This window comes from Pan paniscus, chromosome 19 (assembly GCF_029289425.2).
Source record: "Pan paniscus chromosome 19, NHGRI_mPanPan1-v2.0_pri, whole genome shotgun sequence".
NCBI classification, from domain to species: domain Eukaryota; kingdom Metazoa; phylum Chordata; class Mammalia; order Primates; family Hominidae; genus Pan; species Pan paniscus.
In genome coordinates this window covers 33,164,952-33,185,044 of record NC_073268.2, presented here as the reverse complement: position 1 = coordinate 33,185,044, position 20,093 = coordinate 33,164,952, and the positions used below count along the sequence as shown (strand labels likewise).

At 35.5% G+C, this 20,093-nt stretch overlaps 3 protein-coding genes across 20 annotated transcripts in view; 1 reads left to right on the top strand and 2 right to left on the bottom strand.

Moving 5' to 3' along the window:
* The window catches only part of OMG (oligodendrocyte myelin glycoprotein), a 31,301-nt gene extending 24,759 nt beyond the window's left edge, over positions 1-6,542 (bottom strand). The window contains exon 1 of the mRNA XM_003811982.5: positions 347-6,542. The gene's annotated coding sequence lies outside the window, so the exon portion shown is untranslated. The remainder of the gene's footprint in view (positions 1-346) is intronic.
* Positions 1-20,093, top strand: part of NF1 (neurofibromin 1) — a 278,753-nt gene that overhangs the window by 201,640 nt on the left and 57,020 nt on the right. The gene's annotated exons all lie outside the window — the stretch shown is intronic.
* EVI2B (ecotropic viral integration site 2B) lies at positions 7,091-19,740 on the bottom strand. 2 transcript variants are annotated; one of them, XM_034943243.3, is made up of 3 exons: positions 17,177-19,740; positions 11,086-11,158; positions 7,091-8,827 (listed from the first exon to the last, which is right to left on the bottom strand). In XM_034943243.3, exons 2-3 carry the CDS (start codon positions 11,107-11,109, stop codon positions 7,460-7,462), a joined length of 1,392 nt encoding a protein of 463 aa, XP_034799134.1. In that variant the 5' UTR covers positions 11,110-11,158; positions 17,177-19,740; the 3' UTR covers positions 7,091-7,459. The 2 variants fall into 2 exon arrangements, with proteins under 2 accessions (XP_034799134.1, XP_008962599.2); XM_008964351.6 differs by lacking the exon at positions 11,086-11,158 and having other exon boundaries at positions 17,177-17,236.

Here is a 20,093-nt window from a genome sequence, read left to right as displayed (position 1 = left end):
TAGATATTAAAGCAGTTCTTCGAAATTTTATCTGTATGTTTGTAGGATAAATATATCTTTGTAAAAAGCACTTGAAAAATCCAGACCAACACAGTACCTATAAACCTCACATTTTATAAAGTGATTTTTTTCTGTATATTTCAGTGCCCATTTTAAAGGAAAACAATATGTATATTTACAAAGTGACTGAATGTATAAAAAATATCCCTCAACTGACACTGCAGCAAATTTCTGGTGCATGCACTTGCTATTGAATATATATTTAATCCTAACGTTGACTTTTTCTTAAAAGAAAAAGGAAAAAGATTCCAAAGTCAGCCTTTTACTGATTTAAATAACATCTTACCGTGGTGTCGTCTTCAACATCAGCATCTCATTTTCTCTGGGAAACTTAAAGGTCGTCTTGTTCTGTAGAGTCGGAACTGTTTCTGGCTGTGAGCTGTGCTTGCCTGCTCAGCTGCATTGTGTTGCTGTGAGCTGAAGCTCTGCAACCACCTGATCAGTACCACATAGGAGGACTGCAGAGCTGTCGCTGGTGCTGACTCAAATTTATGGCAAGAGGTGCACACGCAACAAAATGGACAATTTTAAAAAAAATTTGTGGCATCAAGCGTACCTATATATCTGATTTGCTATAGGATGGGATACCTTATGCATGAGAGTTGGCCCTTACTCCTTTCTATGTATTTGTCTGAGATTGGGTTCCATATTTTAACGTTTCCCTCATTAAGAATCTGTGAATTTTTAAAATACCTCTACTCTTTATCCTTTTTACATGTTGAAAATAAATTTGACCTTCCTCATGGATAGTTTTCTATGATATTAGTCCCACTATTTTTTAACTCCTGCCTTTTTATATTCCTTTCTAAAATTGTATAATTTTCATGTCACTTTTTTAATATTATAAAAAATCTGTTTTATGACTTTTATGTCTTCCCCCAACATGGTGATTATTATGTTTAATCAGCTTTTCAAATTTATCAACCACTTAAGTGTTCCGTCTTCCCTTTTAGGATGTATAGAAGTACTGAAATACGATTATTTTTTCTTTATCTTTCTGATACAATGATCATTTGACCAAGGCTACACACAAGCCAGGATACATTTGGAAATTAGCATCTTATACTTCAGATTATCAGTTCCTATGTAAAATAAACATGTTTTATTTTATATATTTGGAGTTAAAGTTTTTTTTCTTTATGCAACCTTGGGTGGTAAGTGGATATGAGTATTGTTTTTTCCAAAGACATTTTTGGTGCTGTATGAATGACCATTTATTTGATTTTATGTTTTAAGAATAGCAGTATCAATTTAGGTGATTTCAGAGTGTTGCACATTTCATCTTTCTGGGAAAGTAGTTTATAGTTTTAAAATTACATGAAATAATATAAAAGGAAAATTTTTCATCATGAGTTTTATAAAGTGAGATCAGATTTATGATAAATTTTGCTCCACTCTTCAGTGGACTGCTTGTGTAAATCTGTTAAAACACAAATCTGATTTCCAGAATGGCAAGTTTAAAGAAAGCAAATAAAGTTACGGTATTTTCGTTACCAAGTGGCACCATTTAAAAACGAGTAATATTTAGCATGTTATGTGTAAGGAAAGTCTCTTTATGCCTTGTTACTAAATCCTTTGTTTTTCTCTAAATTATATTAGCATTATTTAGATTATACCACAAATAGAATTTGTTGTATTAAAATTCGAAGTTTATTTTCTTACAAGAGAAACTATACTCTAGGAGCCACCTTTTGTGTAAAACTAATGTTCCTTGAAAAGTATCTGCATTTTAAGAGTCCGCAACATAGAAATTTATTGTTGATTGGGTGCTTTATTGCCACTTTACTTTGAGGGTTCAGTTGAACTCTCAATTGGATTCTTACTGTGGATTTAGGAAACCAGCCATCAATCATAGTGCTTAAAATAATGTGTTAAAAATACTACATTCAGCAATATTGTGGAAATAGGGAACGCATTGACATTTAGAGTTCTATTTAAGCTCATATATACACTGCTGCACTTCTAAAGATGTGACTGAGGGTCAATTTACCGACCACTTAAATCTCTTAATTTTAGGAAACCTCATTAAGTCAGTGTAGAAGTAGAATTATGCATTTTCATTACACTTAACAGTACTTTTGTTTGAAAGAAAGGACATGTTACTTCATTAATGGATTCAAATGAATTTGGGTTTAGGCTGTATCAAGTTTAGTTTCTGTTGTATATAATAGAAAATTCCAGTGCAATAGTAGTGGCAGTGTTTCTCATTTCAAGTTTGGGACATACCAAATTGCTTCATATTATTCAAAGATTATTGTAAAATTCTCAAAAAGAAAAAGGGAGATCATTTCAATATATTTGAATTCTAACAATCTCTTACACTGGGTGCAGCACACCAGCATGGCACATGTATACATATGTAACTAACCTGCACGTTGTGCACATGTACCCTAAAACTTAAAGTATAATAAAAAATAAATAAATAAATAAATAAAAGAAATTCTCATGAAATAAAATAATACTGTATTACTGTTACTCAAAAAAAGAATATTTTTTAGAGGCATAAGTATGTGTTACAACTTATTTTAAATATTATTCAGACTCATTACATTTTCTATTAGTCTGTCTAGGTCAGTAATGATAGTTAGGCAACTTTTACATTCTAGATTAAGCAGTAAATTAATTTACGTATTCTTTTGTGTCCTAGGATATATTACCCCAACATTGTGAAAGGTATCACAAAGCATCTGCCAAGGAATAGCTATCCCATGCTAATCAGTGGTTTCAGTTTTCCATTATTATAGATAACATTTGCTATGCTTGAGAGTCAGATATTGTTTATTTTTGGTAATATGGTTGGCTATTTAGACTGATTTTCCTGCTGAATACAACTGAGAGTACTCAATAAAGTATTTTAAAAGCATGAAAGAAACAACAACATAGAAATTACCAAGTCAAAATCCAAATGAATCAGTTTCTTTGCCCACCTCCCTACTCCTTTTTTTCTTTATGCCACTGGCTTGTTGCCAAAACTCAGTCAATTATTTCCTAAAATGTCTCTCATCTTGGAGTTTTCTCTTTGACTCTTTGGGAAGATTTAATTTGTTCTTCTGTCCCCCATATTTTCTATAAGTGATTCCTCATATCATTGACATAATTGCTCATTTGCATCATCTCACAATAATTTCAAAATAATACCAGTATTGATTGCTACAATTAGATTATAGACTACCGAATAAAGTTTAAAATTTGTTTGTAGCTCTGCTTGCTTTATTTTACTAAAAGTGTATAGTAAATTCTGTGTTCTAATGCAATGTGAAATAATTCTTTTCTGTGTATTTTTATATCACCAACTTGATATAAACTTTGTTTCAGTTTTCAGCTTTTCAGGATCACAAGTCAAAATTATATATATAACAATGTATATTCAGATAAATCTTGCTTCTCTGTCTTTTCCATCCTATTTCCTTCCTTCTCCTATTAGTAACTGTTTTTATTAGTTTTTCGTTGTATCATTAACATTTCTTTTTGAAAACCTAAAAAAAATGTAAGCATATGTATGGTATGTTCTTATCCCGCCTTCTAATATAAAAGGTGACATATATACATACTGTTAGATAACTTGTTCTTCTTTTCTTACTGTATCTTGAGTGTTACTCCATATCAGTATATAGGTATCTGTATGATTCACTGTTTGATCCATAGTACTCCATTTGGGAATGTACCATGGCTTATTCAACCAGTCCCCTATTGGTGGACATCTGGGTTTTTCAGACTTTTGCTGTTACGAATAATGCCACAGTGAATACCCTTGTACCTAAATAATTTTATATGTTTGCCAGTAAATCTTTGAAAAAGATTCCTAGAAGTAGGATTGCTGGGTAAAAGGGTAAATGCATTTGGAATTTTTCCAGACATTACTAAATTCCTCTCCATTGATTATACCATTTTGCAGTCCCACCAACAGTGTATCGTGGTGTCGAGTTCTATACAGCCTCACTGTATACTTTGTTGTTGAACTTTGGGATTTATTGTCCATCTGATAGGCAAGTATCTCCATCTAATTTTAAATGCATCTCTGTAATTATGAGGGGGAGTATATGTCTTTACATATGTTTAAAGACCATTTAAATGTTTGCTCCTGTAACTGTCTTTTTAATGTTTTGCACTATTAAAAGTTGTGTTTTGGGTCTTCCCCTTCCTGCCCCATATTAGGAGCATTTTAAATTTTAGAGGTATTAGCACTTTGTCTTGATTTAAGTTTTAATTTTTTTTTCCAGTTTGCCATTTGTCTTTTGGCTTTATTATGGTGAGGTGTGTGTGTCTGTGTGTAATGCACACTTGCATGTGTGTGATATTTAAAAGTTTCATATAATTTGATTTCCCTTTTTATTGCCTCTGGATTTTGAGTCTCAGCTAGGAAGGTTTTTTCCCGCTTTCAGATTATAAAGGAATTCACTCATATTTTCTTCTATTACTTGTATAATTTCATGGTTTATATTTAGAACTCTGGTCCTTGGTGTTCCAATATAGTGTGAAGTATGGATCAAATTTTTTCTTTTTTCCAGATGTCTATCCAATTGTTCCAATGCTTGTTTCCACTGATTTGATATTTATTTCTGGACTTTTTCTTCTGTTCCATTGATCTGTTTGTTTAGTCATATACCGGTACCACAGTGTTTTAGTTATAGGTTCCCAAAGGTGCTACTTTACTTTTTGATCAGAATTAAGTAAGAACAACAGTTAAAGATCACCCTCATCTAATTCATTTGTGTCCCTCACCACTGACACCAAATAGAAGACTTATGTGATATATGTATGTTTCAGTGCATGGTGTAGGTGCTCTTTGGTCCTATATTAGTGAAAAGAGTGTTGAACCAATAGTCAGGGAGCAAACTCAGCTTTTAATACCACTTCTAAGCACATCACTTACTTTCTCTGGTCCTGTTTTCTCGGTAGTTAACAAACAAAAGGAGTTGAACCAAATGGTCTTCAGGGTTGTGTCTGACTCTGGTTAATGCTATTTTGGTTAAGAGCACCACTAGTATGTGGTGTGAACTTTAATCTACCTTTTATTCCCCTGTGCCTTATTCTTTTGCAGTATTCATGAAATAAACTTTCTCTTCTGGATCTTAGTTCTTTAATCTTTTCTCTAAAAGATTTTTCTTTGTTCCAGCATTTTCTTCTGTCCTGCATTTATTAGTTTGTATCTCTTCCTGCTGATTAAGCAAGGATTGCCACTGTTTGGCTGCTCAGCTTCCACTGACCTCACTGGGGAAAATTACATGCAGTTAAATGTGAATTATTCTTCCCCCAGCAAAGAATTTCTTTAAAAAAAATAAAAGGAAAAAAGACAACATAAAAACCCGGCTGCTGCCAGTAGTCTGTCCTGTTATACAAAGAACAGAAAGAGAAAACCTCCCTTTAAAAGTACTTAAAGATATCAGACAACACTATGGTCAGCTAATCAGCTCCCGTTTAATCTAAGAAAATTGGTATTTCCCTATTTTTCCCTGTATTTCTTTCAGGAAAGAAGGTGGTAAAAAGGGGCAAAAATGTGGAACGAGCCCATTAAGTAACTGTCATAAATGTAAAATGAGAACAGTTACGATGATTTAAGGCATGTCAAAGACTTGGCCAAGTATAAAAACATATCTTATTTACCATAACAAAAATTCTTAAAATTAAAAAGAATAATAGGAAATTCTCAACTCCAGATTGCTGCTGGGGAAATTAGCTTTAAAAGTACTAAGTTTGGGCCGGGCACGGTGGCTCACGGCTGTAATCCCAGCACTTTGAGAGGCCGAGGCAGGTGGATCACGAGGTCAGAGTTCAAGACCAGCCTGGCCAATATGGTGAAACCCCATCTCTACTAAAAAAAAAATACCAAAATTAGCCAGGCGTGGTGGTGCACGCCTGTAGTCCCGGCTACTCAGTAGGCTGAGGCAGGAGAACCCCTTTAACGTGGGAGGTGGAGGTTGTAGTGAGCCAAGATCATGCCACTGCACTCCAGCGTGGGCGACAGAGTGAGACTCTGTCTTGAACAAAAGTACTAACTTTGAAGAATACATGAAAGAAACTTTTTAATGAGGAAGACAAAAGATGTAATATGGCAATAAGTATCATGCTTATTCAGGAAAAGTAAGAAGCTCAAGGAAGTGTTTCTATAGATTAAAAAAATAATGGTCAGTAAAGGTGGCTTGAAAGATTTTAGGAAAAACATTGTATGTAAAATTCCTGTGTCCAAAACCCTACTGGTTCTTATTAAATATGGAGCTTTGTTAATGTCATGAATGCCAGTGCTATGAATAAATGCTATGTTCTATTCTGAAAATCCCAGAACTATGAGTGATTCTCCAAGACTGGGCTACCATTTTATTCTAAGTGCTTGTTTCCCCCTGGAGTTAGATGGGACTAATGAGGAAGAATATGTGCTTGTTGGGCAAAGGAGCACTTCTGCAGACAAAGGCTGGCATCCCCAAAAGTATAGGCTGATGACCACTCTTGACTTTGACAAAGATTGGGCCCATTCCTACTCTAATAACTCAGACTTACCGATTGTCAGATAATGGATAAAGATGAAATTCTGTGTAAGAAAGGTGATTTAAGAGTGGATAGCATCAGAAAGTATAAGTTTAGTAAAAAGTTGAGAATCATCTGTGTTTTGATAGTCTCTTTTCCTGAAAAAAAAATCACCCAAAGTCACCCGTATCTAGAATGAAGCCATAGTCTTCTTTTCCTTTTTTTTGCTTTATAAAACTTGATTTTGTTTGGGTGTTTATAAAGAAGAAACTTGTAAAGATGCCAGTTTTAAAATTTGTGCCCCCCCAACATGATAGGAAAATATTTACATTTTATGATGCATCCTCATATTTTTTTCAGGGTAAATGTTCCTAACCCAACCCTTCAGTTGATGTTTTAACATGTTTGTTTTACTCTTTGCAATGAAACTAAGAAGAAAATTTCTCTATTCTCAAACATGCATTTTAATCTCCCATTCCCACAAACTTGGAATATTTATTTAATACTTGAGGTATTAATTTAAAACTTGAAGTATATACTTAGTCTCTTATTCCTCTCCACCCTGGTCTTTGAAATGGAAACATAAAAGTTTATTCACCATAATTTTATACACAGCTTTTCAGGGGAAAAAAAACTGTACTGGGTAATAAGTATATGTAGATTGTTTCAGAGTTCTTAAATTATTGAAACATACCATTTACATATGTAAAATGTACTATACTTTAAAGATAGGTACTATAATTAGTAAATAGATTACTGTTAAATAACTTTTTTTAAAAAAAAGTTTCATCTATGCACATAGGCTCTGAGCAGATTTCAGATAGTTCCTGAATAAAAATCAAAATTGACTATCAGTTGCCATTTTATATATGTTAACATATAAAGAAAAAAGAGTCATTTGAGGATGGAAGATCAGCTAAAAAGCAAGTTGTAATATTTATAACAGTTCTGCAGGTGGAGGTGGCAGGGATTCATTAAGATCTTGATCACAGTTGGGAGGAATAGAGAACTCCTGACACTGGATCTCAAGGTTGGAATCTTCTTGGTTTTTCATAAAATCTACTGGTGGCAGGGGCAAGTTAAGTGAGTCAAGCGGTGGAAATGATTGTATTATCTCAGATTTATGATCTCCACAGTCTTGATTGAGACAGTCCAGAGATGGAGGGAGACTAGTAGAATCATTTGGAAGAGGAGATACAATTGTCATTGTGGGTTTGTCAGATTGGTTACTTTCCTGTCCTTCCAAATCCAGAAGGGGAGGTGGTGGAGGCAGATCTGCATCATCTGAAGAAGAAACAGCAGTTCCAATTGTTGAACCATCAGCACTATCTTCTGATGTACCATTTACTTGATCTTTTATTTTCTCTGTTTTGGGGTTGTTGGAGTCTTCAATGTTTTCACTTGATTCAAACAACTTAATTTCTAAGTCATCTGCTAAAAGTGTGCTTTTGCTTGGTTTCCAGGGTGTAAGTGAAATGATTGATGTACGTTTTGTGGATATTTCATTTTCTCTGATGTTATCCATACAAATGTCAGGGGTTTCTCCATCAGCAAATGGAGATCTACCTGCCCAATTTTGATCATTTAAAACTGGTTTCCTTAAGCATTTCCAAAGTACAATGATGATTATAGCTACCAACATAGAAGTCAGAAGTACACCAATTAGTATGGCAGCTGTTGAATTATAATTGTTTTTTTGTGGGGTTTGTTTGTTACTGGTAGTATCTAAGATAAATCCTGGTGTACTCCTAGGTGAATTTTTGACAGTTGATGTTGGTTGTGTGGATGGATTATGAACAGTTATTTGTTTTCTAGAAGGGATCTGGACAGATGATGATTGTTGAGTAAAAGTATAGACAAATGACTTTGGTGGTTGTGTGGTAGAAGTATGGGCAGATGGTAGTTGTCTGGCAGAGGTGAACACGGCTTGCTGGGAGGAGGTGTTGGCTATTGGTGTTGGTTGTTTGGTGTTGTAGGCAAGTGGTTGTCCAGCAGAAGTATGTGCTTCTGGTTTTTCAGAAGAGGTATAGACAGCTGGTGTTGGTTGTCCAGCAGTGACTTTGGCAGGTGATATTGATTGTCCAGAAAAAGTGTCGCTGAATTGTGTTGGTTGACCCAAAGGATTCCCTGTTGTGTTTTGAGAATTAGCCAATACATGTGACATTGATGATGTGAATAAGGTAGGCTGTGACTGCTTCTCTGTTGTAATTGTCTCTGTCTTTGAAAAAAATGTATTGTTCAGGTGTCCACAAAACAAAATTAAGATGAAATATTTGGGATCCATTTCAGAATATTTCCTCGTTATCTATAGCGGGTTTATAATGAAAGAGAAAGACAGTTAGGCGTCATTGGTGTCTAGTTAAAAATTTGACTTTTCATTATGATTCCTGGCATAAAGTAGGTAGACATTATTCCTAATTAGTAGTAGTTGATTAGTAGTTATTATTCCTAATTTAGACTTGATACACTGTAGGTTTGGTGTAACAACTCTTGGATATACTCTAACCCATCATACAGCATTTGGACCTCATAAGCAGTGATCTCTCTTCTTTTATTAATACAAGTTCTGTACTTGGCTCTGCTGCCCCTCTAGCTTCATTATATTTCAGTACTTCACTTAGTCATACTTCTCAAAACGCATAGGCTCTATATGCTGGATCCATGTGTTCTCTACCTTTTTTCACCATTTTCTACTAGAAATATATTGATTCTCCTGCCTTGAAGAACACCAGTGATCATCTGTTACCTAATCTAATTGTTCTTTATTTCTTCTCTCCCCTCCCCTCCTTGACCACATTAGACACTACTGTTCCTTCACTAATATTCAAGTAGCTTTTTGTAATCAGTCTTCCTTTCATGTTACTCTCACTAGCTCTTTTTCTTCTGCCTCCTAAATATGGTTAATTGATATTCAGTCCTCACCCTTACCTACTTTTCTTTGTTCCTGATTCTGTAAGATTTTAGTTCTCAGCTTTATGCCACAATTCCTAAACCTGTACCTCCAGCCTACATCTTCTTCGTCCTAATTCTATTTGTGTGACTTCTTGGTGGATTTTTCCATATTTTATATAGATAGATAGATAGACATAGATATAGATATAGATATCTCCCACTATCAGCAAATTCAACATATTTAAAATGGAGTTCATTTTTACCCTCACAACTGACAACTGACTCTTCTCCCAACTTCTCTGTATCTGTTAATGGTACCACTAAGTTTCTTAGGCACAGAGTCTATTAGTAATCTTTGAAGCATCCTCAGTGTCTCTGTAGCATGGTAGCCTTATGTTAATATTGCATATTTTTAAAGAATTCCATTCAACTCAGAGTCCTAGGCTTAAAATCCTAGAGTGATCTCTGAATCTGGTGGAGTAAATTCAATCCAGTTGGTCAAGTAGTCCTGCTGCCGCTTTCATTCATCTACTGGTAAATGCCACATTTGTGTGGAGCTCTGTTCTAGGTTTAGGAGATTAAAAAAAAAAAAAAAAAAGATAGTCACTGCCTTTAAGTGTTTCAGATTCTAGTGATAGAAGCAAACAGTAAAGGCCAGGCGTAGTGGCTCATTCCTGTAATCCCAGCACTTTGGGAAGCCAAGATGGGAGGATCGTTTGAGGCCAGGAGTTCAAGAACAGCATGGACCACATAGTAAGATCCCATCTCTAAATAAAAAGAAGAAAGAAAAACGCTAAAAAATAATTACAATAATTTTTTTTTTTTCAAGACAGTCTTACTCTGTCACCCAGGCTGGAGTGTAGTGGCACAATCTGGGCTCACTGCAAATTCCGCTTCCCGGGTTCAACTGATTCTCCTCTCTCAGCCTCCAAGTAGCTGGGATTACAGGTACACATCACCACGCCTGGCCTATTTTTGTATTTTTTAGCACAGACGGGGTTTCACTGTGTTGGCCAGGCTGCTCGAGAACTGACCTCAGGTGATCTGCCCGCCTTGGCCTCCCAAAGTGCTGGGATTACAGGTGTGAGCCACCACGCCTGGCCCAATTACAATAATTTGATAAGCTTTCTCATAAAAGTATGCAGGAGATGTACAGAGAAGTTAACCTAGCCTGGGAAGGCTTCAGTGAAGTAAAGCTTGAACTGAATTTTAAAAGTCTGTAAGAACTAATTAAATTTCCAGCCAGGGAGAGCAACAATGTGGGCACAGGAAAATAAGGCACATATGAAAGTTTGGCAGATAGGGCTTTTTCTGGGATGTGGTAGATGCTAAAACTTGGAGAGTTAAGTTTCAGTTCTACCTCTCCCATCTAACTACCTGTCTAACCATGAGAACTAGTTGCTTAACCTTTCCTGTTCTCAATTGCCTTTCCTCTAAAGTGAGGAGTTCTACTGAGACAATTTGCAACTTTTGGTATAATATACTTGTTTTGCACATCATCAAACACAATGGCAACTATTTGGTTATCTCTTAACATTAGGGAATAGAAAATCTTAGGGTGTTAGATACTGGTATACATGATTAGAAACTATAGTTCTTCTGACTCATAAGCCTATATTTAGAGAGATTTGATGTTCTGTTGGAAGGTGCAATAAAGGTTTTACAAATTACCTTTTCAGCATATCTAAACAGCATATCATTGCTTACTCCTCTACCACTTGGTACACAGTGATGATAAATGGCCCTGTTTTAGTAGAAGAAAAGATATGTGATTTTTTCCCCTATACGAATAATTCAAGCCTAAATTTTAAAACAGTTCTCCTTTGAACTCTCCTGCACACTGCTGAATTAATCTTAAAAGCGTGCATGATCAGGTTACTACTGCCTTGCTTGAGGGTTTAATTTCTGTTAAGATAAAACTTCCTTTTTCTTTTTTTTTTTTTTTTTTGGAGACAGTCGCTCTGTCACCCAGGCTGGAGTGCAGTGGCATGATCTTGTCTCGCTGCAACCTCTACATCCTGGGTTCAAGCGATTCTTGTGCCTCATCCTCCCGAGTAGCTGGGACTACAGTAGGCATACACTACCACACCTGGCTAATTTTTGTATTTTTAGTAGAGACAGGGTTTCACCATGTTGTCCAGACCGGTCTCGAACTCCTGACCTCAAGTGATCTGTCCGCCTCAGCCTCCCAAAATGCTGGGATTACAGGCATGAGCCACCACGCCTGGCCTGTTAAGATAAAACTTCTAAATTGAGTTTTCTTCCTTCTGGCTTGAGTTAACCAGTCCAGATTCACGTATCATGACTGAAACTTCTTATCCAGCCAAATGCATCCCTTTCCCACCTTGCATACTTTCTAAACACACGCTTTTTTCCTGCTAAACAGACACTTTTATGCTGTTTTTTACCCTTCTCAAGGGTGTTCTTTTTTTTATTTTTCTTCCAGACCTGGCCTCTTCCTCTTTCTGGCTGCATATCTGAATCTGTCCTCATCTTTCAGACCTCAGTTTAAATTCCCCTTCTTAACCCAAGTTCTCTGTGACTGACTACAGCCCAAACAGATCAGTCATTTACTGAATTCCCCCTAGCTCTCATTTATTGTTTTTATGGTTCCTTACATAATTCATGTATGTATCTCACTCACACTTCTATTCTCTTAAGTAATTGTGTTTACTTTTCACATTTTCCTATACCTACTTCCTTGAACAAGATTATAAAGAACCTTGAAGAAGGCAGAAAGGAGAAAGAAAAATACTTATCTAGAGCATATTATGTGTTGTACTATCCCAATTTTGCATACTTTATTTCACAGAACCTTCAAATGACTTTATAAGGAAGGTAAAGGGATCCCTTATTTACAGATAAAGAGACAGCGTCAAATGAGTTAAGCAGTTTGCCTGATGTTATACCACTCTAAGTGACAGATTGGGAGTTTGTACCCAGGGCCACCTGATTCCAAAGCATACATTCTTTCTGCTACCCTTTATTGCCTCATGTTTTTATATTTTGATTTATTTGTAGTTAATGCCTTATATATTAGGAGCACAGTAAACATTTAACCTGTATTGGGCTTCTTGATTCCTTTATATTTTAGTTTTTGCTTTTTACTAGTACTTCTACCAGAAAATAAGCAGAGGCAGTGAAATCTGAGTTAATAAATTCTGCTTTTTATCCATTTTGCAAAAGATTTAAAAGGGAAAATTTGAACACTTTTGGCATAGATATAGGGATTTGAATAATCTCTGGATGGTCATCATCCATGCAGTTCTTACCCATTATTCTTATAGATTACAAAAAAAGGCGGGGGGACTTCTTTAGAAAATGTTATTCTCTTCAGAATTTCATTTTAAAAATCTGTTTTAATGCTATGCAAAGCATCAGAAAATATAAGCCATGAATGTTTCCTCTTTTGTGACTTTGCTTAAAATAAGGAAACCATACGGTTCCTCTTTTCAGTTAGCTGAAAAAGGCATTAGAGAAGGACAGGGCCCAAACAGGAACATAATTTTAAACCCAGGTTAGTTTGTAAGATCAATTTTGATAAGCTCCTATCCTCTACTGTCAGTAGTAAGCTGGTGGAACCCTCCATGTATGAGATTTTCACTTGTCAGTTAACGGTTATGGCAATATTAAAACCAAATTCCATTTTTTGCCTATCCTAACACTTTCTACCACTCTTCAGTTAGCTTTTTATCCTCCTAGGATCTGCCACATCAGAATACTAGAAACTGTATTAGAATTCTATGATGGCAATTCAGTGTAGTCCAGAGAAGGAGAAGAAAGATTTAAAAGAGGAATAAGTAGGGAATATGGTAGTGGAAAAAACTGACTTTTTTCCCAGAGGTAATGAGGCCAGCGTTACTACCAGTGTGGAAGGTTATTTAGCATACACATTTTAAAATATGTAAGTGGTGTGTACCTGAAGTACCAACATTGTTTCTGTAGGTAAAGAACAATATTGGGCAGGGGAATAAAAAGGAGAAGAAGATTTAGAATAATATAAAAGGCAATGCAAAGAAATACAAAATAACACAAAAGAGAAGAAACAAAAACTCTAGGAAGCAGCAAACAGAAAAGAGGAAGGTCAATTGACTAGAGAAGATACAGAAAAGAAGAAAAGTTAATAAACAGGTGAAAAAAAAAGCAGTGGTTATATAATTAGCAAGAAGACAGTGTAGATGATTGAAGTAGGCAAAATGAAGTTGGGGGTGGGGGGAGATGATTGAAGTAGATGAAAGAAGCAACGGCAAAATGCTGCTCTGTTGTGGCTGGCCTGTGTTTGTGAGTGCAGGGAGACAGTAAAGAGGAGCTTGCTTTCTAAAATGGAGGACCGAATGAACTATCCTTTCAAATTCATTTACCTTTCATTTCAGGCTCTCCTGTCTGCTGTGAGTATCCTTACCATCCTCTCCCTTTTTTTTTCCCTGACACTATCCAGAAGCATACCTAGCAATTATTCCAAAGAACCCATGTACCCGTGTACGTTTTATATAGAGTTTTCCAGAAATCCCTTAGTCTGCTGCTCAAGCAAATTTGTCAGCCCTCATATGCCGGTTTTTACTCATTATTATAGGCTGGCACTTTGAGGTTTAAATCTGTGATTTTGGTTCTTTTTCTTTGCTGAATATTTAGAATATTTTAAAAAGAAAAACATAAATTTAAACACTTTAAAGACAGTTACAGTGAAGCAGGAGTCCCCGTGTATAAGACATCTTCTTTTTTTTTTTTTTTTTCCGTTTGGAGACAGGATCTCACTCTGTCACCCGGGTTGCAGTGCAGTGGTGCAATCTCAGCTCACTGCAGCCTCTGCCTCCTGGGCTCAAGCGATCCTCACACCTCAGCTTCCCTAGAGAAGTTAGAAACTGCAGGTGCACTACACCACGCCCAACTAATTTTTGTATTTTTTGTAGACATGGGGTTTCACCATGTCACCCAGGCTTGCCTTGAACTCCTGGACTCAAGTGACCCACCCGCCTTGGCCTCCCAAAGTGCTGGAATTATAGGCATGAGCCACCGAGCCCGGCCATAGACATGTTCTTATAAATATAATGCATAAGTACTTAAAGGGTCCAGCATTTAAAATTGATGCTGTTAAGTTGGATATGTTAGGAAGTATGCCATTATCTTTTAAAGAGAATCAAGATTTGGAGAGCATATCCTAGACAAAAGACAAGTATAGATAGCTGTATCAATTACTTTGATATAATAAAAGTTGTGATGCAAATATAATAGATTAAAATTTAGCAGTAGTATTATCTCTAACTAGTGAAGTTTTGAAACCGTAAAAGAAAAAACCAGCCATTCTGCATCTTGAGGAAAAGTGGAAAGAGAAATTGACCTTCAACTACAATAGGAAGTATTTGATGACCATCTTGTATCATGATAGTGACCATTTACTGAGCACCCACCAAAGGCTAAGCAGTATCCTATTTTAATTAGCTAGGTGGTGGTTTTTTCATCCTACAGATAAGGAAACTGAGACACCACGATGTTGGGTAACTTGGCAGTATCACAGCTCTAAGTAGTGGCACTAATACAAAAATCATGCTAATCTTGTGCCAGAACCGTTTCTTTCTATCACATTTCACTGTATGTGCTATACTGCCTTTCATAGAAAAGTTATGAAATAGAAATGCTTTATGAAGGAAGGAGATGTGAGTTGGTGGGAATTACATGTAAATAACACTTGTAGGTAGTCTTAGATAAAGGGTAGGAAAGAAATACCTGAAAACCCATTTTAGTCCTGATTCTACGAAAACTATTATAAGAATTTTGAATGGTTTCTATAAAGTGTCATATTTAGTAAGTTTACTGAAAATTTTGTGGTGATTTTTTTTTAAAGCTTGGACATTGAAAGGCATCAGATTTATGTTTCTCAATTCAAACTTAATCAGAATTAAAGTTTCCTTCTAAGTAGAATTATGTAGGAATTAGCTGGAAAACACAGGCACTACTAGTAAACTTTAGATTTGGGACTAACCCTTTAAAAACATGTATGGGACCAGGCGCAGTGGTTCCTGCCTGTAATCCCAGCACTTTGGGAGGCCGAGGTGGGCCAATCACTTGAGGTCAGGAGTTCAAGACCAGCCTGACCAACATGGTGAAACCCTGTTTCTACTAAAAATACAAAAAATTAGCCAGGCGTGGTGGTGGGTGCCTGTAATCCCAGCTACTCAGGAGGCTGAGGCAGAAGAATCTCTTGACCCTGGGAGGCGGAGGTTGCAATGAGCCTGTGAGCCAAGATGGTGCCGCTGCACACCAGCCTGGGTGACAGAGGGAGACTCCATCTCAAAAAAAAAAAAAAAAAAAAGTATGGGATTCTATGACAAAAACACACCATAAGGATTGATGGGAAATTTTTTAATTTTATGAAATATGACAGTGAAAAAAATTTAATATAATTTTATGACTTTATGCATAATGAAATAAACTAAATATTAGAAGTAGAAAAATTATATAGACAAGCCTAATCTGAAAAAGAGATAAATATCTTTATTTTCTGACTTCCACAGTAATTACTTAGAAGAAATCCTTCTAAGAGAAAGTCATGAATATTTATTAAGTGTTGAAATGGGATATCACCCACTATGAACATATTATTCCCTGAAATTACAAGTCTATGTAAAATACTCTTTGCAGTTTTTATTTGCCCATTTTACCCACAGCAAGCATCTTTTATGCATATTAACAATTTTCTATTGTTTATTCTGTAGGTTTCTTCTATCTTATACTATGTTCTAAAGTCTCAGATAATGTGACATAAACACGTAGATGATATTAATATACGCATGCATGTTTGATTATTGACTAACATTTTTGGCTTAGTAAGCTTTTAAAATGAGCCATAATGTTTTCATGTCATCATTATTAAATATAAAATCTGTATGTAAAAAATAAAGCATGTATAATAATAATAATCAAATACCACATCTGATTTCTTTTTCTTTCTAAATTAAGTGAAGGTGACCATTCTTACTATGCAAACTAAAGGGGATACAAAAATTTTAATGTATGCATTATATTATGTACAGGAAAATTCTATAAAAAGTACATTAGAACTTTTAACAATTAATATTTTGGAGGTTATAAATTCAGTCATAGCCTGCGGAATCTAGTTCTATTTCTAACCCTTAGCTTTATCTGCCATGGCTATAGTTTCTTTTTAATTCTAAAACTAAGGTTAACAAATATGATTGTGGCTGGGAGTGGTGGCTCACTCCTGTAATCCCAGCACTTTGGGAGGCCGAGGTAAGCGGATCACCCAAGGTCAGGAGTAGGAGACCAGCCTGGGCAACATAGTGAAACCCCATCTCTACTAAAAATACAAAAAAATTAGCCAGGCGTGGTGGTGGGCGCCTGTAATCCGAGCTACTTGAGAGGCTGAAGCAGGAGAATTGCTTGAACCCAGGAGGTGGAGGTTGCAGTGAGCTGAGATCGTGCCACTGCACTCCAGCCTGAGAGACAGAGCAAGACTCTATCTCAAAAAAAAATATATATGTGTGTGTGTGTGTGTGTGTGTGTGTGTGTGTGTGTGTGTGTGTGTGATTAAATAAACTTAAAAGGTCTTATACAAACCTAGGTGAAAATATTTTTCTAAGGCAAGCTGAACTGAGTATTTTTTAATTCTATGCAACAAAACCACAAAAACCTGTTATAGACATCTTTAGACTATCAGAGTTTAAGTTTAAAACACTAATGACAGTTTTTAAAATAAATTTTATATAAAGCAAGATCAAACCAAATTGTGTGAAAATTTTCTTACCTCAGCTGTTAACTTCTTTTGCAGAATGCTAAATTCTTGTTCTAACTGGACATTTTGGTGATTTGGCTAAGAAAGGAAAATGGGTGGTTCAATTCAGATTTAAAATGTTCCTCTAGCAAACTGAAATAGTTTCTGTAGAAAAAGAGGAAGTTTATCAATAGCTGGTTCCGGAAGTGCAATAAACCACAAAGTGACTAAGAAATATATTACTTTAACAGAACTTATTTTGAAATACATTTTGGAGCCCTATGATTTGAGTGCTTTTAATTATGTAAATAAATATTTGAGATACTCTAGTAATATGATTATATAAATTAAATATTTAGGATGGAGTCCCGAAGAGAAAATTACATGTTCTAAGAAGAAAAGCTGCCAGTTGGGTTATCACTTACAGTGAGATTTCTTCTCATAAGAAGTGAGTGATGTGTTCTGTTTACTTGTATGACCTTAGGCAAGACTCTGCACTTCTGAGTCACCGTTTCCTCCTCTAAAGGAATATTTTATTGGGTTATTGTGAGGATTAAATAAGATAGCATAATATAACATGTATAAATGCCTCACCAACTGCAGGTAACCAATAAATGTAATGTTATTTCCTCATAATATAAAAAGTCCAGGGTAAAAGTATAATTACATTATTTTGCAAATGACAGGATCTCATTCTTTTTTATGGCTGAATAATACTCCATTGTATATATGTACCATATTTTCTTTATCCATTCTTCTGTTTATAGACACTTAGGTTGCTTCCAAATCTTGGCTGTTTTGAATAGTGTTACAACAAAAGTGGGAGTGCAGATGTCTCTTTGTACAGTTTTCCTTTCTGTTGGGTATATACCTAGCAGTGGGATTGCTGGATCATATGATAGCTCTATTTTTAGTTTTTTGAGGAACCACCAAACTGTTCTCCATAGTGGTTTTACTGATTTACATTCCCACTAACAGTGTACGAGAGTTCCATTTTCTCCACATCCTTCCCAGCACTTGTTATTGCCTGTCTTTTGAGTATAAGCCATTTTAACTGGGGTGAGATGATGTATCATTGTAGTTTTGATTTGCATTTCTCTCATCAGTGGTGCTGAGTACCCTTTCGTATGCCTGTTTGCCATTTGTATATCTGTAATTAAATTATTTTGACCAAATATTTTACTAGTGACTTTTGAGTTCAAGTTCGCAACTATTTATTTGATTACCCACAAAGTAGTTACTTCTCAGTGGAAAATAAAATAAATTGGGGATCATTTTTTAAATAAGAAGTTAACTAAAGTTAACTTGTTACTAAAGGGTAATGAGGGGTTGGGGAGATGGTGTTACCGGTTAATAGGTACAAAAAACAATAGAAAGAATGAATAAGACCTATTTGATAGCACAACAGTGACTATCATTAATACCATAATTATACATTTTAAAATAACTAAAAGTGTAATTGGATCCTTTGTAACACAAAGGATAAGTGCTTGAAGGGATGGATACCCCATTCTCCATGATGTGATTATTTCACGTTGCGTGACTGTATCAAAACATCTCATTACCCTTTAAATATATACACCTACTATGTACCCACAAAAATTTAAAATACAAAAAATTTTTAAGTTAACTAAACAAAGTGTATTGAAAAGAGTGAGTCCATCTGAATAAAAATTTCTTTGAGTAAGTCACCTTTCCTCTCTTGAAAAATGGAGATCATAATTCCTAATTTATAAGCTTATTGTGGAATTAAATAAATGTAAAGTGCCTTGGATGATGCATATTATAGTAGGTACGGAATGTGTTAACCCATGCACTGCTTTTTCCTGGTCACTGCGGGAAACACAGGTTATTATGACCTTGTTCTTAACTTCAGGGTACTTATAGCTTGGTGCAAAAAGAATAGTTTTTTTTTACGGGCTCCTACTATAAAGCATAATATAATCAAATGCTATAAAGCTTTTGATTCACTGGTTTTTGGAAGTATTGTTGTTTTTACGGACAGGGTATTGCTGTGTTGCGCAGGCTGGTCTTGAACTCCTGACCTCAAGCAATCCTCCTGCCTCAGCCTCTCGAGTAGCTAGGACTACAGGCACATGCTACTATGCTCGCTGGCTGGCTTATTTATTTATTGTAAAGATGAGGCTCTTACTTTGTTGTGCAGGCTGGCCTCAAACTCCTGGCCTCAGGTGATCCTCCCAGGATTATAGGTGTAAGCCACTGTGCCTAACCTGATTCACTATTTTTAAATCCCTGAATTAAGCTGGTGAACTGTAATACCCAGGGGTAGGGAATGTGTTTTTGTTCAAAACTAAATGACTTTTAAATTTTGAACTCAAAGATATCTTACCTACCATTTTAAAATACCTGTCATTTGGAAAGGAAACACTTCTGTTTGTTCAGTAACTATCATTGGATAGTACCATTCTGAGAGTATATGTTTAATAGCCAAGACAGTGAGTGGTGAATTTTAAATATTCTTTTAAATATCCTTGTGGTAGAAGCTCTCTGGTGAGAAAATGTTTGACCAGTATGTTGAATATGAAAGTAATTTCCTATTTTTATGATGATATTAATTTCTTTTAATTTTCTCTGACAAGTGTTTATTTATGACCCTTGATTCAAGGAGTGCTTTGTGTTACTCCTGGATGTACTGGTGCACAATCTCAAATTTTCAATTTTTGCACAGAATGGGAAGTCTGCCCAGTTTCATTTCTAATCTGGGTTATTTTTCCCCTCAAAAGATAACCTGATTTCAGTCACCATGACTCGCATGAATATTCTCATGCTTTCCTTTTTACTTTGTTAACACTTAACTTTATCTGGAATAATATTGTTATGATTTCTTGTTTAGAGAATAGATTTGTTTTTTACAAATTGCTAATAAATTGATAATAAAAGTGATGCTTTATTTTTTCCTGTCATTTTAATAATAGCTAGACGTTTGAAT

Coding starts and splice junctions, on each gene's coding strand:
- EVI2B (XM_034943243.3), bottom strand. CDS start 11,109: ATGCTGTTTAGATATGCTGAAAAG. Junction 8,828..11,085: donor TGTTTAGATATGCTGAAAAG/GTAATTTGTAAA, acceptor AACCCGCTATAG/ATAACGAGGAAATATTCTGA.